This window comes from Oreochromis niloticus, unplaced genomic scaffold (assembly GCF_001858045.2).
Source record: "Oreochromis niloticus isolate F11D_XX unplaced genomic scaffold, O_niloticus_UMD_NMBU tig00002548_pilon, whole genome shotgun sequence".
NCBI classification, from domain to species: domain Eukaryota; kingdom Metazoa; phylum Chordata; class Actinopteri; order Cichliformes; family Cichlidae; genus Oreochromis; species Oreochromis niloticus.
Window position 1 is genome coordinate 32089 of NW_020327662.1, and position 15048 is coordinate 47136.

The 15048-nt window shown below is 38.4% G+C and overlaps 1 protein-coding gene across 1 annotated transcript; it reads right to left on the reverse strand.

Annotated features, from left to right (window-relative positions):
• Window positions 1-3729: 3729 nt before the first annotated feature.
• LOC102077419 (DELTA-sagatoxin-Srs1a) lies at window positions 3730-14697 on the reverse strand. The gene is made up of 3 exons (XM_013267747.2): window positions 14670-14697; window positions 5788-5867; window positions 3730-4564 (listed from the first exon to the last, which is right to left on the reverse strand). Exons 2-3 carry the CDS (start codon window positions 5853-5855, stop codon window positions 4165-4167), a joined length of 468 nt encoding a protein of 155 aa, XP_013123201.1. The 5' UTR covers window positions 5856-5867; window positions 14670-14697; the 3' UTR covers window positions 3730-4164.
• Window positions 14698-15048: the final 351 nt, after the last annotated feature.

Here is a 15048-nt window from a genome sequence, read left to right on the forward strand (position 1 = left end):
GGCATGCCACAACTTTATAGTTGTTAAATTCTGGGTACAAGTATACATGCCCATCTTGTACATGTTTTTTAATATTATTATTATTATCATCATCATCATCAACATCGTACCCAATTACATGTTTCTTTTAATCAGGTTATGCTGTTTTAATGACTTTACAGTATAATTTACATTGTGTTCCTTCAATTTTCCCTAATTGTATGTTATATTAATCCTATATTTCCGTTTTAATATTTCTAATGTTTGTCTTGCTTTCTTCACTGCCTGTTCTGCCTGTCTCGCCTGTATGGATGCATTTACACCTAAATTTCCCCAACAAATGATGTTTTAATTCACCACTATTCCAGTAAAACACGAGTCTCCCATCTTTCTGCTACCGGTCTCGAGTTTTTGTTCACCAAAGCACACACCAACTTCATACTGACGGACATATCACTGCCCTATTCCCGCCTTGTCTGACCGTGTTTTGTGGCTTTGGTTCACTTCACCTCACACTTCCCCATTCTTGTCATTAAATCAGGCCGTTCTGCAACCATGGCAGCCATTCACTCTATGGCTTTATTCATGGTGTATTTTACCCCTTCACCAAATGCCGTTCTCGTTTCACACATTATATTTGCACTGTTCGTCTATCTATCAATATCTGCGGAGTATGGTTTTGTACCGAGTATCCTATTTTGTAGAGCACAGCATGTAAAGGTTAGCTCGGTTAGCAGGATGCTAGCACGTAGCGCTTAGTGAGACACGCCTCAGACGAGTTGAGCAAAGACCCCGTCTGTGTACTTTATACGTGACCAACGGATTTAAATAAAATTAACGTTTCAAAAGACAAACTTGAAGATAAAACACAATATACTTACCGGAGAACCGCCGGGGTTTGCCGCTGCCATCTTGCCGCTCCTAAATTCAAAACTGCCTCTGCAGACAGGCAGGGGAGGCGCGGAAATTTTCTTTGAGTTAGTCAAACGTTTTCCTCAGTTCGAGTAGATGATAAAATAAAAGAAGAATGAATGCGATTTTAAGTAGGACTAGGCGTTCTGTAATGATCTCTATTTAGGAGAAAAACTTCATCACCTCTAAACAGATCTCTTTTCAGGAGACACTGCTGGCTAACGGTGTCATGTGATCAAACAGCGTAATTTAATTGGCTGAGAGCCGCTCGACTCGATCTAGTGCTGATTGCTCTGGCTTGGGTCATTAAAGTTCATCACTTTTGCAGTTGAATTTTTGCAGGTGAATTTTTTGCAGGCGAATATTTGATGGTGAATTTTTTGCAGGTGAATTTTTGCAGGTGAATTTTTTGCAGGTGAATTTTTGCAGGTGAATTTTTTGCAGGTGAATTTTTTGCAGGTGAATTTTTGCAGGTGAATTTTTTGCAGGTGAATTTTTGCAGGTGAATTTTTGCAGTTGAATTTTTTGCAGGTGAATTTTTGCAGGTGAATATTTTTGCAGGGAAATTTGTTGGATAAAAATTCAGTGTTATAAATTCAATGTCTAAAAATAGTTGGATTCTGATGATACTATATTTCTTCCATACTGAGGGATGTCTCAAGTGCCATTTCCATGCTGATGGGTCTTCTTTTTGCCCTCAACATAGACTATCCAAAGGAATTTAAGTACACCTTTGAAGTCATTCAGAACTTCTGTCCTGATTCGTGTTTGAGGTGAGAGACAAAAGACTACAGTCCAAGTGGGTCAAAACAATGATTTTATTAAACACACACGTGTGTGGGGAAGATGAGCTCTGGCATACAAATAGCGTCGATCTCCCCCGAACAATAAATGAGCAGTTGTATTTATAATATCAGGATATCAGGAAACATAACGACCCTTGTGCGTCAAAGCAGATAGATAACATGCATCAGTTACAGTAATCCCAACCTTGGACACATTCAAGAAGAATAGTTCCTTCCTCCGCCAGATGCTTCCTGTTATTTCACTTATTGCACTTCACTTATTTGTGGAACTAAACTATCACTTATGCAGGTACAACATGCCGTTTACAAGCAAAACAAGTCTATATACTGTGTATGTGTGTGTGCAGGCAAACTATGTGTGTCTTGACCTCAGTGCATGACCTCACTCGACAAACAAAGACATTTCAGAAGTATACTTCCTGACTTATTCTGAGTCATCTGTTACCAGGCAAACTCCAATGCAGCAGGCTGCTGAACACACAGGCCTCTATTCTGTTTCTATATTATATGTGGTGCATTGTAAGCATGTATGCAATTCTTCCATCACTCAAGGTCACTTTACTCAATAGATCGGCCGGACATCGCGCCGCCCGAAGCTTCCGACCATCAATTAACTGACCGAGCTTCAACTTTTAATAAGCACAAAAATGCAATGTGTATAACATGATTACATCAACAGCTTCAATAAATGCTTTGATGAAATGATAATTAATGCAATATGAATAGTAACAGCAAAATAATTTCTAATCTCCACACTTCCTAATGAACATTGGTGGAAGGCAGTGCGTCTCACTAGTGCATGGTCTAAGAAACAGACTCTTGCGGAAAGCCATGCAGAACTGCAATTGTATGCTCACAGCATACAATTCCCTTAGCATTAAGGACAGTTTTTATTTTACTGTTTGTTTTTTGATACTTGCAAGTTCTCATGTTTCACTTTTGTATGTCACTAAATGACTACACTTTACATTCCAGATTAGACAATTACTCATTTGTTCATGGTTTAAGAAACTTATGTGAACAACAATATAATGGTGGACTCTGCAGATGCTTATCTCATGCAAGTCAGTAGTTTTTCCTTTGTTTTGCAGTTGAGCAGACTCAAACTAATGTTTCTGAAATATCCATCTTATCAAATGTTTCAGAAGCATGCACTCATTTTCAGAGATATTGGTTCTGTGGAATTTGTTGCAATTGTAAATGAAGACAAATACAAGAGTTTGAAGCCTTTGTTGTTATGAACTGATCTTTACTGTCACTCAGTAAAGGTTTTGTACTATTTTAATATTTCAAGTTTTATGCTAACAGGTGTGACTGAGCACAATGAAGTTTAAAATTTTGCAAATGTAATGAATAACTTTTCTAAAATAGCAAGTGTCCCGTTGATACATTACATTAATGCAGACTTTATATTGTCAATTTTAACACAGCAGTTTTTATCTCATCCTGTTAAAGTCTGATAAACACATGCCATGGTGACGGTTGACCAGCTGTCCACAATTCACAAGAATCACTACGGCTCCTAGAGTATTGGTCAGAATTTAATCTTCACCCAAACTGGGCTCAAGACCAAGTTCAAATTTATTGTTTCACATGGAGCAACTATGAGTTTTGATGGATTATGAGCCTGATGAGCTACATCACTGATTTGTCTGTTTCTCAGATGACTAAGATTGCACAATAAATGGTGAATGTTGGGTGCTCGTGAGTAATTGTCTTGTCATGTTCTTGAAACAAACTTTCTGCCTGAAATGATCAGATAGACTTTAATGGAATCTGTGGGGTTTTATTTTTTTCTGTAAACAACAGAAAATTAATTTAAAGGAATGTAGATATTTAAACCTGAGATCTCAGATAAACCTAACAGGTAGTTTTGCTGAAATGGATGTTAGAAAGCTCAAAATAAATACTTAAGATAATCAATACCCATTTTTTTTTTACATCCAGTCAATCAACTCTGATAATTAAAATGAAACTGATTTATGGGTTCACACAGCTACCTTAAGGAGCTCATTTAATTAATGAACTTAAATCAACTTAGCTAACAGATTATGTTAGTTAAGCTAAAATAGATTCCTAAGTTAAAAGAACGACTAAAGTATTTGACTTATCTAAAAAACCCAAGTTAACTGAACTAGGACGAGTTTAAACAATAGATTATTTAAATTTAGCTGAAAGAGTTTTCCCAAGTAAAAATGACTATTAAAGCAGTTGAACTGACTAACAAATCTCAGTCAACTAGACTAAGACAAAAGTTTAGAGAACATGTGATTTTTCATCAACATAACATTTGGTTGTGTTACAAGAATAAACTCTATTTCTTGACTTAACTTAAAATTTTAAGGCAGCCCTTTACCTCATATTTTTAAGTTGAAACAAGTTATATTTTACAGTGTGGGTTAACTTAGCAAGTTGATAATTGTTTATCCTGATCATCAGTGTTAGGGTAACTCCAGATAATCCAGAATTAACTGTGTACATCAACTTTCAGTGTTGCAACGTTGGAGTTTGTCATGCTGGATTTAACAGTAACATCATTGACTGTGTAAGTCAGATCATTAACATCAGCTTTTCCTCTGACAAACCCTCTCTCATCACTGTAATACATCTTTACATAAAGATCATAATCACATTTTGTTTGCCTGTCAAAGCCTCCGACTGCGTACCAGTTAGAGTACAGGCTATAGTCAAAAGGTACCGAGAACATGACGGCTATTTTCTTATCAGCTGTGTTTTTAGATTCATCGTAGAGATCGTAGGTGAAGACTCCAACAGAGCCACACGCTGTGCCTTCAGTCTTACAGAACAGAGCGACGTCACATTCAGAAGGCCCAAGTGATGTTGGCAAAGGAGTTAGGCAATATCCACTGAAAAAATAACATCTAGTCAGAAAAATAGAAAAGTATGAATTAATATTAAATTGATTATAAATTATAAATGAATATTCTTATTCAAATAAGATCTGTACTCCTCATAATGAGTGGAATAAAAAATATGCACAGAGGTATTGCTGCTGTTAGGGTTGAAATTGATTAAATAACGCTTTTTTAATTATGTTTTGTATACACAATGCAGTGTGCTCATAACCGAGTTGGCGTTCCGTGTTTGAGGGTCAAAAGCTTCGTCCAGCGCTATGTCTGGGCTGAAATATTGAAGGGTAGACGTAGTAGCGCAGAGGGATTGGCCGCATGGTTACACATCACTCGATGATGGTTATAAGGATATTGTCTGGGCCAAAGGGAGTGCGAACAGAATGTCCTAAACTTGTTATATAGAATCAGTAATATTAAAATGATCAAGGCTTAGGCCGGGGTTGTTTGTGTCTGTCTTTGTAATTCCAGGAAAAAGGAGCAGAGAGGAGGTCAAATGGAGACATCAGGATGGTTTCCGGAAGAAGACGGACATAATAATCATTTGTTAATGTCCCAGTATAAAAACTGTATGACCCGTGTTATCCTTTGTGTGAAGACTGTTGTGTTCATTTCAAGGTCAAGTGCTTTAACTTGTAATTTCAACTGCTGAAGCAAATTAAATCTTTTTAAATTACAGATATTTCTTCTGTACTTCTTCAGAAAAAATTGAACATGAAAGTGCTGAGATCATCATGTCTGGAGTTCAGAAGAAATTTACTAAACTGATCATCTGATTCCTTCTCTTACTTTTATTAATGATATCAGCGAGGTGTCAGGTGACCTGCAGGCAGCATCTCGGTCACAGTAAAAACTGATTCACAGAGAAAAGTGCAACTTAAGATAAACAAATCTAACTTCACCTGCAGATGTGTTAAATGTGTGTAATTATTACAGCTTCCTGTGTGTTCACTGCCCACAAACACAGGTGTGATGCTGCTGAACTCACTTATGTTTCATTTTCGATACATTTTTCTTATTTTTATTCATCAGCTCTCTTCAGCAGCACTGACATGCATGAAAGGTCAATATGGATGAGTTTGTAAAATAAAGTGAAAAAAAATATGCTTTAAGATTCATGCAGTATAAATTTGCAATGCGTGGAAACTTGCTGTACAGTTAGAGATAAATCCCACCCACTTTAGAAACCACCGAACACTGAAGAGCAAAAGTGTGGTCACCTGGGGTTACGAAGGATGTAGCCTTTGGTCCTGTTTGTAATATGAATGGTGGCCAGCCGAGTAACCATGGTGTCTGCAAACTGAAGAACAAAAAGAGAGAGAAGAATGTGTTTCTGTCTGTGGAAGCATCTCTGTTTGTACATCAGTGAGCAAAGCTAAAGAAAGTAAACATGATGCAAACGCCATCACAGTGTCCACTGATCATGTTAAAGTCCCTGCGCTCGGTCCTGTGGGATGTTTCCAATTAGACACTTTTATCTAACAGTTTTCTTTTAAACGGCTCTGCAGATTTTTTTTCTACTCAAACTTCCCTTTTCTCATTTCATGCCTCAAACCTTTTAAAAAATGTTTTAAACATGGACCCTCAGTTTGTGTGAGCAGCTGTGACATCACTCATGTTTCCACGGTGAGCGCTCCAAACACAGTGAGCAGAGAGTCAGGCTGAGGGTCAATCACAGCCTGGCCTTGTATTAAAATGTTTTTTACAGAATTTTTTATTAATTTCAAACTTACTTTCACACTTGCAGAAATAAAAATTCATCCTTTAACCTTCATCAGGAAGTAGGTCCACAGTAAAAATTCTGCTACTCACTCTCATTTATCTTATTCTGATCACACACACACACACACACACACACACACAATGAACTATGGAGGGTTAGGGTTAGCCCTCAAAGGGCTTCCACACTATTGAGTTCCTGTTTCTCTTTATTCTTTATTCTTGTTATTATTGTGTGGATGCCCTCAAAGGGCATGGAAGAAGTGGAAAAGAGGGCTTTGCTATCCTACCCTGGAAAACCACCAAGCCATTGGTTCAGATATGTGGATGACACCTGGGTGAAAATCAAATCTCAGGACGTACTACATTTCACGGATCACATCAACTCGGTGGACCGACACATCAAATTCACCAGGGAGGATATAAAAAGTGGCAGGTTAGCCTTCTTAGACTGTGAGATTTCCATCAGTAATGGGGGACATCTAAAAGCTGACGTGTACCGTAAACCTACGCATACGGATCAGTATCTAAGATTTGACTCTCATCATCCACTGGAGCACAAAGTGGGTGTCATCAGGATGCTACAACACAGAGCGAACACCATCCCCACTGACACAGCAGCCAGGGAAGCAGAAGAACATCTTGGAACGCTGGTTTGAGCACGGAGTCAAGGAGGCAATTTACGTGAAAAGGGAAAGACCATCTCTGAATCGAGGAGGGGGCCTAAGGGTTCATCTTTCGCCATCTTACAATGCTGTGATTGCAGCCATTCCCCAACTCTCTGTGAATGGTACTCATGGCCATTGATCAGTGGTCTTTGATCAGTGGGTTTTGGTAAGTGGTTGTTGATCAATGGTCATGAGAATTTGCATAATTATGATTAAGGAACTGACCTCCCAGCCCATTGTTCCTTCAGTGGGCTGGTTTCAGTCATTATGCAAATGTACTGTTTATAAGATTGGGGAAACCTGCAGTCAGCTGAGACTGAAGAAGTCACTTGGATAAATGACGAAACATTTCACCCATCAAACGCTACGTCCAGATGAACAGAGTCAACTTTTGGAGATAAAACCAAGAGTGTCTCATGACAATGACGTAAGCGACAGCTGTGTGTAGATCAACAATAGATAATATATCGAGTGTGGGAGAGAGTATGAACGTGCAGTGTTTAAAGCATGGAAGTACTGACCTTACATAGAGTTTGATTCCGTAAAAAGTGCGGCACACCTTCACCAGGGCAAACATCCGCCTTGCCCACTCCTGCTATACAGGTGAAAATAGAGCAACAGGACCGCTAGTCTTTGATTTCATTTATTTTCTGCTGTGTTTCACTTGCATCTATTTGAAAGAATGAGTGTAAACACAAAAACCTATTTTATTTTATATGTGGGAATGTGCAGAAAATAGGTTTAAGTGTTAAACAAATTTCATCCAGTCAGAGAATGTTGCATATAATTTAATGTTTGCTTGATGCATGAAGTTAAAAGATTAAAACTAACAAAACAAGTTTTAAAAAGAGACTTTTTTCCATTTGATTACATTTTATATGATAGATTATGCAGAAAAAGTAGAATTGGGCTGAAAGATCTATCGCTTTAAGGCCTATTCAGGTTGTAAATCATGTTTTTAAAATGTAACTAAGTAAATATGTAACTAAGTACCTAATTACTTTTGAAAATAAAGTAACTGGATTACTTTATGGGGAAGTAATTAGTTACTGATTACTTTTTTCAAGTAACTTGACCAACACTGGTTGACATTGACCAAATATAAAGCTGATCAAATCCCTAGGAGTAGTTTGCAAAAGTACAAGGTGTCACAATACAGCTGTGTGCAGGCGAGAGTAGGACCCAAACGCAAACTCGCAGAGACAAAAAGTAAACTCAAAAAACACAGCTTTATTGCTGGCGTGGAGTGGGACACAAAAAACAATACAAAACTAAACTAAACTGGTAAAACTAAAGCACAAGGAGCCACAGGGGAAAATCACACAGCTATGAGGGAGGATGCAACACTGACAAAGAGAAACACGGGGCTTAAATACACAGCGGGATAACGAGGGGGAATGAGCCACAGGAGGAGAGCACAGCTGCGAGTAATTACACAGGACGAGACAAGGGAAGCAAAACTAGAAACATTAACATAGGACACAGACTGTGAAAGTAAAACAGGAAACACACAGACTGACTCAAGACATGTAAACTTAACAGACTGGGGAGACAGAACATAGGGACCTGAAACATGGGACAGAAAGGCACAGTAGACACAGCATGAACATAACAACGTCACAGGGGAAGAGTGAACAAAATGCAGGAACACAGGACCTCTTTCAAAATAAAATGGGAAGTATAATGAAACGCAAACATGACAACATAAGAAACACAGACATGAAACAAATGAAGGACAAGGGAGACTTAACAGGGGTTGGATACACAAGGGGAATCTAATAAACAAATGAACTTAGATAACCTAATGAACAAAATAAACTCAAACTTAAAACACTGGGTCAAAAGACCCAGGATGTTCGCACTAAGTACCGCAGCAATTTCCTAATGTTGTTAACCTGCTCAACATTTGGCAATAAAACCCTTTCTGATTCTGATTCTGATTCTGATCATGACACAAGGCCTGGAAATGGCAAAATAGGAGCCAAAATATTAACTTCAATTAAAAGTGCCAGACTTTGTTAAGGTTCAAAATATATTGAGGAGGAATTCAAAATAACCACCACTGATCCGGCCGGTGCAATTAGACGGCATTTTAATGAATTACACGCGCGGAGTCCAACAGCCCAATGAGCGTTGAACTACCTTACAATAGTCAGACAAAGGTTTTATAGGGTCGGGGGTGATACTGCTCCCCCCCCTCTCAGACACAATACAGCATACGTCAATCCAAAACCACAAATGTTCTGTCAACAACTTTTAACATAGTTTTTAAAAAGAACATCGTCTTCGGCTCGGTGCTTCCCCTCAGCTCGTCTTCGCTGTCGCTTATCTCTGGGACATCTGGTGTACTTCCTGGAACAGACTAACACGTACGCACCCCAACTTTGCAGTCGCAAGCAAAACATGATTAAACTCTTACCTACTCAAAGGAGTCTATCTAATATGTGTGTATGTATATGTCAGCTTCTGCTGCCCTTTGTTTCACCCTTCACTTCATCAGCTACACCTTGTAACCTTTCCACTAGACAGAAGGCCAGCACAACTGAAACTATGTGTGTGTGTATGTGGGTGTATGTCTGTCTGTGCGTGCACAGAGTGTGCATCTGCTCTCTGCACCTTAGTTGACCTCAACTTAGGCAGCCAGGCTAAGGCCATCCTGTGTGTACTGATCTTGACTTATATGTAAAATATATAAAACAAATGTTTCAATCTAATACAACTACTTAAAGTTTAATCAAAGATATTAATGCATAATAAAACACCCTACTCTTGGCTTGCACTCAGACTCTGCTTTCAGTTTCACTTTTGCAAAGTCTGCAACTTCAAAAGCCTATAACTTCCTGTCTCATTTTGGAGTTACTCTACGTGGGGCCTTTTCTTTCACCATGCAGTCTGCATACAAACATTTAAGATTATAAATTCAACTCAACAGCTTAAAGTGGTTATAACTGCTCCTGTAATAAAGACTGATATGATACCAATATATTTGAACATCTGAATGCATCTGAATGCAACATCACTCTTAATAATGAAATGATAATGATGATTATAAAAATAGCAGCAAACAATAGCAGCAAAACATTTCACCACTCTGGACAACTTCCTGTTGGGTTTCCGTCGAACACTGACTTTTGTGTTTGTCTTGGCATGTTGCACTTGTGTGTCAGATTTCATAAATGTAGCTCAAACTAAAAAATGAGTTTTTGAGCATGTTAAAGGCAGAGGTGGGTAGTAACGAGTTACATTTACTCCGTTACATTTACTTGAGTAAGTTTTTGAAAAAAATGTACTTTTAAAGTACCTTTTTACTTTTACTTGAGTACATTTTTGAAGAAGAAACGGTACTTTTACTCCGCTACATTTGCAAAATTCAACTCGTTACTTTTTAAAAAAATAATTAGTTTAACACATTAGATAACATGCCGCCAGTGGAGTTTCCGGTTATTTTTTTACCAATGAGATGTGGCCATGCAGTCACATGACCAGTTTGAAACTGTGGCAGGCAGAGCGGCCCGAGCGTTTCAAAGTAGCGGACACACGGAACGATGTGAAAACATGGCAGAGCCAATTGTCTACGCTAGAGCTGAAGAGGATGAACAGCCTTGGCCTCATATACAAAGAATGTTTCGTTTAAAATCAGCACAAAAGAACAGCTATGTCTGCAGTGTCGGTGTCTTCAGTCAGAGCCAAAACAAACCAACTTTTCAGCTTGAAAAAAACTCAACTCGTGTAACCTGAGGAAATGGTAATTTTTCTGTAAATACCTTTTTAGCTGTGGTTAGCTGGATATCAGTCTTATGTTACAGCAGCTGTGTCGAGCTGCGAGTCATATTTCCGGCGCTACGCTGTAGTGAGATAAGTTTGTGGGTGTTTTGTGCAGCTTCAGCTGTCTTTTTAACTGCTCGCTGGTTAGCTAGCGTGAGCTATAAGCTAACAGCTAGCCTGGTTAATGACGCTAGAGTTCCACAAACATGCAAACAGCTCGTCTTTACTGCTTTAACTGTTAAACACAAGGCAATACTGCGGCTGACAGGGTTTATTATGTGAAACAGCAGCTTGTTTAGTTTAAACAGTCTGCATTAAGCTGGGCAAACACTGCAATTTTTTTCAGTCACGTTATTCAGCTCCTGCTCAGACTGTACAATTGAATCTCAGGGGTTAGAAGTTCATAGGTCACGATGCAGGGTCTCACACTTTACGGCCTGATGCTCTGATGCGACCTGAATGCTCAAACTGTGCGTCCATAACATGAAGCTTATCATACAAAATCTGTCCCTCGCTCTCCCTCTTTGTCTTTCACTCACACAGACACACACCATCAACTTTGCTAAATTACTAATGAAAAACATTGAGCAGCAATGTCCATCCAGCTCTTTCCATGGTTGTTGTAGTCGTGATAATTTTGTGAGGCCACATTGAAAAGCCTCGGATACGTATTGTTCTAACAATATGCCTTTCATGTTTGAACAATATAATATCACGTTATTACAATATACATAATTATCACGTTCGTACAATATAAATATTATATTGTACAAACGTGAAAGGTATATTGTTAGAACAATAAACTGTTTACGTTATAACGTGATATAGCTCTATTTTTCTTTTGCCCCGGTGGCAGCTCTACGCTTACGTACTCAGATGAGCTTGCCTCATCCTACAAGTTGTGCCTCCATCTCTTGTGTCCGGATCACACGCTGCACTGCCGTGCTGCTCCACCTTTTCACTTTCATTTCTGTGTTTGTGCGTTCACAGTGTTGCGTTGAGGGGCGACAGGATTTCAAACAGGTTTGATTATCTTGCGACCAAACAATTGATGATTGGGAGCTGGTCGTGAGGTGTTAACTGCTTTTCGTTACCCCATGTATACTACACGATGCACACACGATTAAGGCAAAGCTCGGGCCGATCCCCAAAATGGTTGGACTGAAAAATTGTTTCAAAATGGGCCAAAAATCGCACAGTGTATGGGCAGCTTTTGGAGGCTAGCTCCAAACAAACATCTGCAGCTTGGCAGTGTATACAGCACTATAATGACCAGACCTAATTCTTTTGAAAACCATACATCTTTCCACAGATCTCCACTTCATCAGACATCACCTAGACACAGAGCTGGATGAGACCAGCAAAAACAGCAGCCTAGACGACGAAGATGATGGATCCATGGGGTCAGGAAAGCCAGAAGCAGGGGAACTGGAGAGGTACCTTTCATGTCCATTCACTGGAGGTGTGGAGCTATTGCATGGCTTTCCTCACATCAAGAACCTGTCGATCAAAGTCAATACAGCTCTTCCTGCATCTGGAGTTTGTGAAGGACTTCTCAGTCATGCAGGACTCCTGTTCACTGCTGAACAGTTACAGCTTCACAGAAAGAACCTTGAGAGCAAACTGCTGCTGAAGCTTAACCATCACCTCACTGACTGAAGAAATGGCACATTTTTGCTAAATATGCAGAAATAAATGCACACTTATACAACTTCTGGTAAACTGAGCTGCCTTGTATTTACATATGTTGAAGATGCCTCGTTCTAATGTTTTCTCTGAGGCTGCTGTGCCATTTGGAGCAAAAATGAATGTAAAGTTTACAGCATATCTTGTCACTGGAAATTGTTTGCACTGTTTATATATTTATATTATTTACTGTAGGTATTGGTGAAATAGGCTTTATGTTGCGAAAAACTGAAATCTGGAAATTAGAATTGTTGTGCCTTATTTTGTTGATGCTTTTACATGTATTTTCCTTTTGAAAATACTAAAATTTGTATATTTATTTATTTTTGTTTCTGATAGCATTTATTTATAAAATAAATCGGACATTTCAAACAGTTACTCGCTACTTGAGTAGTCTTTTCGCCAAGTACTTTTTTACTCATACTTGAGTAACTTTTTTGACGACTACTTTTCACTTTTACTTGAGTAATAATATTTTAAAGTAATTGCTACTCTTACAATTTTTGGATACTCGACCCACCTCTGGTTAAAGGCCTCAAAAACCCACTTGTTTTGACTGAATAATTGTAGTGGAGATATCAAAGATAGGCACGGCTGTGGCACTGTTTCAGTCTTTGAGCACTACGGTCACCCCGGTGTGTCGGCCAGAACACCGCTTAAGGCCAAATTGTCCCAGAGTATGAAATAAGAAGGGAGCTTGAGGTTCCATTTGAGGCACTTTATTGTCACCACTCAATTTCTGGGGCTGTAAACACAGCGGGTGTACATATGTGTGTGTGGTTTTCTACAAAGGAAATAAACAATACAAATAAAGGATAAATAAAGAAAATAGACAAGTGACATACTCAAATATAGAAATAATACAATATAGTTAACATAATCATATATAGAGATCAGAACAATCTATTACACTTCAAACTGCTCACACTATGCAACTAAACAGCATTAGTGCGAGGCTAAGTTACCGTGGGGACATAGGAGACTTCCGGTAGTTGTACAAAATAAAAGCTTCCCCATTATAATCAGCCGTAATGCCCTTATTGTGAAGGGCAAGCGGGAACGCGATCCTTTCGGTCAAACTACGATCCCTATTTTATTAATCCTCGTACCTAATTGTACACTTCAAATTCCGTACTTTAACGTAACAATCGCAAGCATCACATACAACATACAGAGAAGGTTTGATACCACAGGAATGACATTATGGACATACGAGCGACCGTACATGTGTCAACAAAGCTAAACCGGGGTAAGCTAGCAACATAAATTAGCATATGAAATGAGGGTGAACTCACACGTTGCATGCGTGGCCTACCGCTCCAACTATAGACTACATTAGCTCCTAAATGGTAAACACATTACAGTACCAACACAAACAAACGCAAAATACAACACAGGTCAATACTTACTTGTCATTTATTCATTTATACATAACATTCCCCAGGAATCAGTGAATCCCCCCCCCAGACCAACACTGCTTATCCGACATTAAACCTTACTAACCGGATGATGTCACCAGAAGGGGGGCTGGCCCAAACTGACAGAAGACTATATTAAATGAACTTATATAAACTTATAAACACCAATAAAACTATATTATGAACTTTAGGGCCTTTTATACAATAATAATAATAATAACAATAATAATAATAATAATAATAAGCGGAGGGATTCCAATAGGGCCTTCACACACTTTAGTGCTTGGGCCCTAATAAAAAGAGTGTGAAACTTAAGTTGGGCTTGTGTTTGTAAATGAACTGTCCCTTGATGTATAGTTTTCTTGAGTTTATACTTACTGGGCTACATACTTGTTTATTACCCAATTTCCTTTGGGGTCAAAGTTCAGGATCAATAAAATTAAATTGAATTATTTAGGCTATACAGTACATAAAAAGACAATTCACATGTTTTATCTAATTGAAATTTTTAATTATGTGGGATAAAGAAAATACAGTTATAGACTATATTTATATGAAACGCGTACACTTACTGTATTTTATGTAATTTAACCATATATAGTGCAAAATTAGGCATGGAACACCAGCACAGCTGTAAAGAAATGCTTTTGATTTTACCACCCCATTTTATTTCCATGCCACTGTAAGAGCATTTCTCTAGATCTGCCACCGGTCCCTTTGGCATGTTTTCCTTCTCTCACTGATTTAGTGAAATATTAGGAGAATTAACAAAACCAGGTTCTTCATTTTCAGTACAAAAATTTTTCTCTCTCTAATTTTAAATCTCTGCATATAACGTGATCTTACCTTTGTTGTTAACTTCAAGACGTTCTGTGATACTCAGGAAGCAGAAAGAACAAAGAGAACCCAGAGCTCTGCAGTTTTATATCCACCAGAGGTGGGACTATTAAGTCACATGATTTCTAAGAAATCACAGACTTAGGAGGAACTCTGACAAAAAGCCATGGTACTTTCCAATGTGAGTTTGCAGTTTTGGTTTCGGTTTGAGTTTCAGTTTTTGTCCTTACGGTTTACAATAGTTTCTTTTCACTATTACAAATTTTTTTTGTTTCATTTTATTATTTCTGTGATAATGCCATGTGTGCATGTAAGTGGAAAAAATCTTTGAGAGACATTTTTCTGTGCATTGTGAAACAATGAAGTCAATGACTGTTGAACATTTTCA